Source organism: Micropterus salmoides, unplaced genomic scaffold (assembly GCF_014851395.1).
Source record: "Micropterus salmoides isolate LMB-PRFRI ecotype aquatic unplaced genomic scaffold, ASM1485139v1 Ms_hic_scaffold_7, whole genome shotgun sequence".
Classification (NCBI taxonomy): domain Eukaryota; kingdom Metazoa; phylum Chordata; class Actinopteri; order Centrarchiformes; family Centrarchidae; genus Micropterus; species Micropterus salmoides.
In genome coordinates, this window is record NW_024044459.1 from 32103547 (window position 1) to 32109829 (window position 6283).

The 6283-nt window shown below is 41.5% G+C and overlaps 1 protein-coding gene across 1 annotated transcript; it reads left to right on the forward strand.

The window, feature by feature from the left end:
* The first annotated feature begins 2055 nt into the window (after positions 1-2055).
* Positions 2056-5382, forward strand: fzd10 (frizzled class receptor 10). The gene has a single exon (XM_038704245.1). The coding sequence runs from the start codon at positions 2893-2895 to the stop codon at positions 4642-4644; it is 1752 nt and encodes a 583-aa protein (XP_038560173.1). The 5' UTR covers positions 2056-2892; the 3' UTR covers positions 4645-5382.
* Positions 5383-6283: the final 901 nt, after the last annotated feature.

The following is a 6283-nucleotide window of genomic DNA, read 5'->3' on the forward strand; positions in this document are numbered from 1 at the left end:
ACTATATTATATATTATTATGTAAAGATCAGAAGGAAAGCTATTTACTCTAATGTGTCTGCAAGTCCTGCTTGACATTCACTCTGGAACAAACTCTTGAGAGTGTCTTGTTAGAATCATTGATTATAATGAAGGGTTCACAGAAGGCACATAAAGAGTTGCCCATGATTTTAAAATGTCCTAAAATAAATATGTAAATAAGGGTGCATTTAAGGGTGCTTTTGTGGTATCACTCCCAGTTGATTCAAATTCAGTCATATATGGGCCAAACCTCAAGACATTTTAGATTGTGTAGATTTACAGTGCTAACTGTTACATAACTGAAGAACTGGACATCCCAGCAGAACGTCTAAAATTGTCCAGATCTGTCAAGAATACAGATGTCACTGTGGGAACGGCGAAGAAGAAGCTGAATTATTGATGCTCTATTGTCAAGCTTCTCTGAGCTTGACAATAGAACAATGTCAACACTTTAGGCTGACATTTTAAAAGGAATTTAACCTTCTTACTTGTTTACTGGATTACTTCCTTCATTGGAAAAGACAGGAAATGACTGCAATGTGTGGTTGAATTTTGCAGTAAGAATAATGGCCAGAACAGATCTAAACAGAACCTAAAATGAAGTTTAATACAGTACAGACTGACAAAAGATTATAGCCATTGTTTTAAATGCCCAATGTCATCTTATTGTTGTTATTGTGTGTGTGTGTGTGTGTGTGTGTGTGTGTGTGTGTGTGTGTGTGTGTGTGTGTGTGTGTGTGTGTGTGTGTGAACATTGTTTGCAAACTGGCCTTGCCTTCTAACGAATCGTTATCAAAAATATATCATTGTTTAAAGGAGAAATCTGCCCTAAAACATAATTCATGCATTTAATACTCTTTATCTTAAACTGATTGGCATTCATTTTCTCTGTTGTGACATTGAAGAGTCTGGTCTATGATTATCACAGTTCAGTACTTCTTCACCAGGAAATGACTGTGAGTGGTTCCAGTCAGTCTACAAAAAGTTGTCAATGACAGTGATGGAAAGAACTACATTTACTCAAGTACTATATTTATGGACAAATTTGAATTTGAGTGTGTGCCTTACTTGAATATTTCAATATTGTACTTGAACTCCACCATATTTCAAGGGAAATGTACTTAAGATTCATCTCTACATTTATTTGACAGCTGTTAGAAGTTACTTTGCAGGTTCCGATTTTACATACAGAACACAACAAATCAACAAATAAAATATGACGCATTGTTATAGTCAACTATAAAAACAGCATATGAAGAAGCACAAGCCCTGCAACATTAAAATGCTACCTAATGAGTACTTTACTATTGATAGCTTACTTTAAGTATTTTGCTATACTGTACCGTTACATTTTGGGTGTGTTGTTCTCTTGCAACACAGTAGTTTAACATTGTATACACTTTTACTAGAGTTAAAGATCTAAGTAGGCCTACTTATTCCACCACTGGTCAATGAGTTGCTGAATGCCTCTGGAGAACAGCATCACCTCTGTTTTTAGACATATGCATGTTTGGTCATGTCTTACTGTGCAGTAAGGACAATTTGAAATGAGTTTTCATAGGGCTTATCCTATTATTTAAGCCATAGGCTATCCTTAGTTAAAGTTAAAATATATTTTATTTTGACCACTTAGCCAATATAAAACTCTTCATGCATGATCAAATATTACACTGGTCCGTGTAAAAACATGTAAAACATAAAAATAGAAGAGAAAGAAAGAAAAGAAAAAGAAATGTTTTTAAAAAGTGTGGATTGCAGTGATAGCTGTGTTATGTCTGACATTGTCTTAGCTGTTTTGTAGAGGTGAGATGCATTCTAAAATTTATTTTGCAATGGAAAACAATAAAACGGGCGAAAAGAATAAAAACTTGCCCTGCCGTGACATAGGGCCATCAGTTTCAACCAGAGCCCTGGTTCTGGTACGCCTCTGGACCGGTGCGTCTGTGAGCCGTATTGCGCAACATTTTGGGATTCTCATAAAACGTGTCTCTTTCCTGCTCTAGTCGAAGTTTTTGGTTGAGCACAAACAAATAGAGAGAAGGAAGTTTGCTGTGAGCCTTTGAAGCTACTGTAATGAACAAGCTGTTCCGCACGATTTGAAAATAATCCGCGTGTCAGTGTCATCTTTCTTATGCAAAGCAGCTGTCTTTGAAGGCGGATCTTTTGGCAGGTTAGACCGGGACGGAGTCTCCGACCAGCTCAGACGAGCGCTGCCACCAAACGCATCAAACTGCCTGCACACGGAGGAGCATAATCCTGCGTTTGTGGGACACATTTATTATTATAACGGAGGATATTTACTTCACTTATTTTGCTGGCTGACTAATTGCTTCGGGTGCCTTGTGAACAGCTACCCCCGCCGCATAAAGGACTGGAGTAAAATATATTTGCTGTTTTTTCCAAGTTGTCGCTCAAGGACGGGATCCGCACTGCTACAAAGACACATACTCCGGAAAAGTGGCATGAAACGTGACGACGGGCAAGTGAGGCTCTTGGATCCAAGTACGGAACACATCGGAACACATAACCATTTCACTCACAGTAGACTATTCACGGTGCCAGAGACTGAACAAGTAGCTCCAACAGTTCAGCCACAAACTCAGCGCTTGAAAGCATGGACCTGAGCGCACTCTACTTCCAGCGAGAAAACATTCTTGGACCAATGCAGGACTTGTGTTTTTATTAAACTCTCCAAACCTAAAATGAGGAAACGATGGTCTTGCAACAGATAGTTCTGTAAGTTTTTACATATTGATCTGACTCACACTCGCACCAGCTAGGTTTCATCTCTGACTTTTTAATGAAACAAACTTTTGTGTTGTGGTATTGGTAAACATTTGGCCTATTTTTTTCTTTAAATCAAGAGGGGAGAATGCGTTCAACTGTTAACCTGAGCCTCATCTGTGTGCTACTGGTGCTATGGAACGGTGGGGGTTCAGCCATTAGCTCAATAGAACCGGACTGGTCAGGAGAGGGGAGATGTCAGCAGATCAACATCCCCCAGTGCAAAGACATTGGCTACAACATGACTCGCATGCCAAATCTTATGGGCCACGATGACCAAAAAGAGGCAGCAATAAAGCTGCAGGAGTTTGCCACACTGATACAGTTTGGATGCCATAGTCATCTCAAATTTTTCCTGTGTTCACTGTATGCTCCCATGTGCACAGAGCAGGTGTCCAACCCCATCCCAGCATGTAGAGTTATGTGTGAGCAGGTCAAACTGAAGTGCTCACCTATCTTGGAACAGTTTAACTTCCCCTGGCCGGACTCCCTGGACTGCTCCCGGCTGCCGACCAAAAACGACCCAAACAACCTCTGCATGGAGGCGCCCAACAACGGCTCAGATGAGCCTCCCAAAGTCTCCCACACACAGCCTCCAGATTTCAGGCCACAGCGGCCTCTGAGCGGGCAGGACCTGCACCTTAAGGACAGTGCCAGCAAGCAGACGTGCAGCAATCCTGGCAAGTTCCACTTTGTAGAGAAAAGTGAGTCCTGTGCCCCCAAATGCTACCCCAAAGTGGATGTATACTGGAGTCAGGGAGACAAGCAGTTCTCACTTGTGTGGATCGCCATCTGGTCCATCCTCTGCTTTGTCTCCAGTGCCTTCACTGTGCTCACTTTCCTCATAGACCCGCAGCGGTTTAAATACCCCGAGAGGCCGATCATTTTCCTCTCTATGTCCTACTGTGTTTACTCTGTGGGCTACCTCATCCGACTTTTTGTAGGAGCTGACAGAATAGCCTGTGACAGAGACAATGGGGTCCAGTATATTATCCAGGAGGGTCTGGAGAGCACCGGCTGCACTATTGTGTTTCTCATCCTGTATTATTTTGGCATGGCCAGCTCCCTCTGGTGGGTTATCCTGACCCTCACATGGTTCCTGGCTGCAGGGAAGAAATGGGGTCATGAGGCCATCGAGGCCAACAGCAGCTACTTCCACCTGGCAGCGTGGGCCATCCCGGCCGTAAAGACCATCATGATCCTGGTGATGAGGAAGGTGGCGGGGGATGAGCTGACGGGCGTCTGCTACGTTGGCAGCATGGATGTCAAAGCTCTCACTGGCTTTGTGCTTATTCCTCTCTCCTGCTACCTTATTATTGGCACTTCATTCCTGCTGTCTGGCTTCGTGGCCCTCTTCCACATTCGTAAGATAATGAAAACGGAGGGGGAGAACACAGACAAGCTTGAGAAGTTGATGGTTCGCATCGGGGTCTTCTCTGTGCTCTACACTGTCCCGGCCACATGCGTCATCGCCTGCTATTTCTACGAGAGGCTCAACATGGACTACTGGCGCATCCTGGCAGGGGAGCAGAAATGTGTGGACAGCAGCGGGCCGGAGTCAGACGAGTGTGTCATGAAGACTTCCATACCCGCTGTTGAGATCTTCATGGTGAAGATCTTCATGCTGTTGGTGGTGGGCATCACTAGCGGCATGTGGATCTGGACCTCAAAGACACTGCAGTCGTGGCAGAATGTGTTCAGCAGGAAGCTAAAAAAGAGGACGAGGAGGAAGGCTGCCAGCGTGTTCACCAGCAGCAGGCCTTACATCAAACCTCACCCAACTCTCAAAGGGCACAGTACTAAGTATGAGCCTACACGGGCCCCTCCAACATGTGTATGAACTGGCTCTCTTTGTATGAACCCCAAAACTACTTGTAAAGCCCTTACCTAAATGAGACTTTGTAATCAGAGTGCTATCAAAAGAATCAAGGTTTATGTTTTATTTATGCAAACTGTATTGAAGATCATGCAATGTGGGTTTTTTTTCTATCTTGAGCCATCTCACACAACAAGAGCTGTCATTGTTTGAGAAAAAAATCTGCTACTCCTGGATTCACTTATCCTATTGAGGAACTTGGTAGAGGAAAAAAATCTTATTGTTTCCCAGACAAAAAGAGTGGAATAAACCATTCGGATGTGCCATGGGGTTACTTGAATAATGTGCAATAGATGTTTTCCTTACAGGCAAAAAAGACACTTGTACTGTTAGTAACAGATTACAGACAATGAAAGGACCCCATGGACAATGGAGGCAAATGCTCAGAGAGATGAGTGTTGTGTTTGGAGGCTTTTTTAATGGAAATCGAGGCAGTGTCATATATGTTTGAACTGGAATGAGAGCAGCTGTTGAAAAGCGCTCAGGACCTTACAAACTGTCCATTGTGAGGCAAATCCCGGCCATAAATTAATCAAGCACTCATTAGTTATTTGTACACGCCGTTGAGTGTTCCATTTTTTGTCTTTGCTGTTTTATAGCACAAGGGAATGTTTGTATATATTTCTAAAAAAACTTGAGATTTTATAGAAAAATGAATAAAACGTTCTAGTTTTAAATCTAGTTTTAATGTTTGTAAAGACGGATTTGTGTGTTGCCACTGTGTTGTCCTTCCCTCTGTTGGAGCGAGCCTCTATTCTCATACAGCTGCATAGAGCTTTCGTTTTTACTATTTATCTACAGCCAGGTTGTAGCCATCATTTAATACATCATAAAATCAAAAAATCATTAACCATAATTTATGAATGTGATGGTGTGTCAGAGCTGAGTTTTACCAACATGTTTGGCGTTCAGAATCGCTTCGTAAATAATTAACAAAAGGCAACATAAGATAATTTTTACGATAGTAATAAGTGATTGGTTTTATAGCCAGTTCAGACCAGCTCATAAATGTTGTATGTACACTGTATATTTCTTGCTATTGGAAAAAAATATTGCACTTACATGTAAAGAAAGGATGTCACCATGCTTAACATGTTGGTGATTAAGTCAACAGACACTGGAAGCATAAGCAAGGACAAATCTATTCATGTTTTTCAGTGTTCATAAAGAAACAATGGGATACTTGTGTCTGTCCCCATGTGGCTGCATCGAAAACAACATTATAATGTAAAAGGATTGTCTATTGCCTTCCATTTGATGTTTATATTCATAAACATCAAATGTTATATTCACATTTATATTCAGTACAGTAAGGCAATAAAGTCGCATGGATATTGGTTTAGATTTGCATTTTTAATATAAAAGCACATCTTGAGTCTTATCAACATTTCCACGTTTGGTCTAATGGCTTTAATTGGTGCAGTTAGAATACATACTATCTAATTAGAAAACTCACCTTGAAACAGTGAGCACAATTAGTCCAAAATTTCAGTCAATAATCGAAGTGAAAGTGGTGATGTCAGCAACAGGACAAATCAACATCTTGATGATTGTGTCTAACTGACCAAATGCTAACAATTGTTAAAATATCTTCATCACTGCC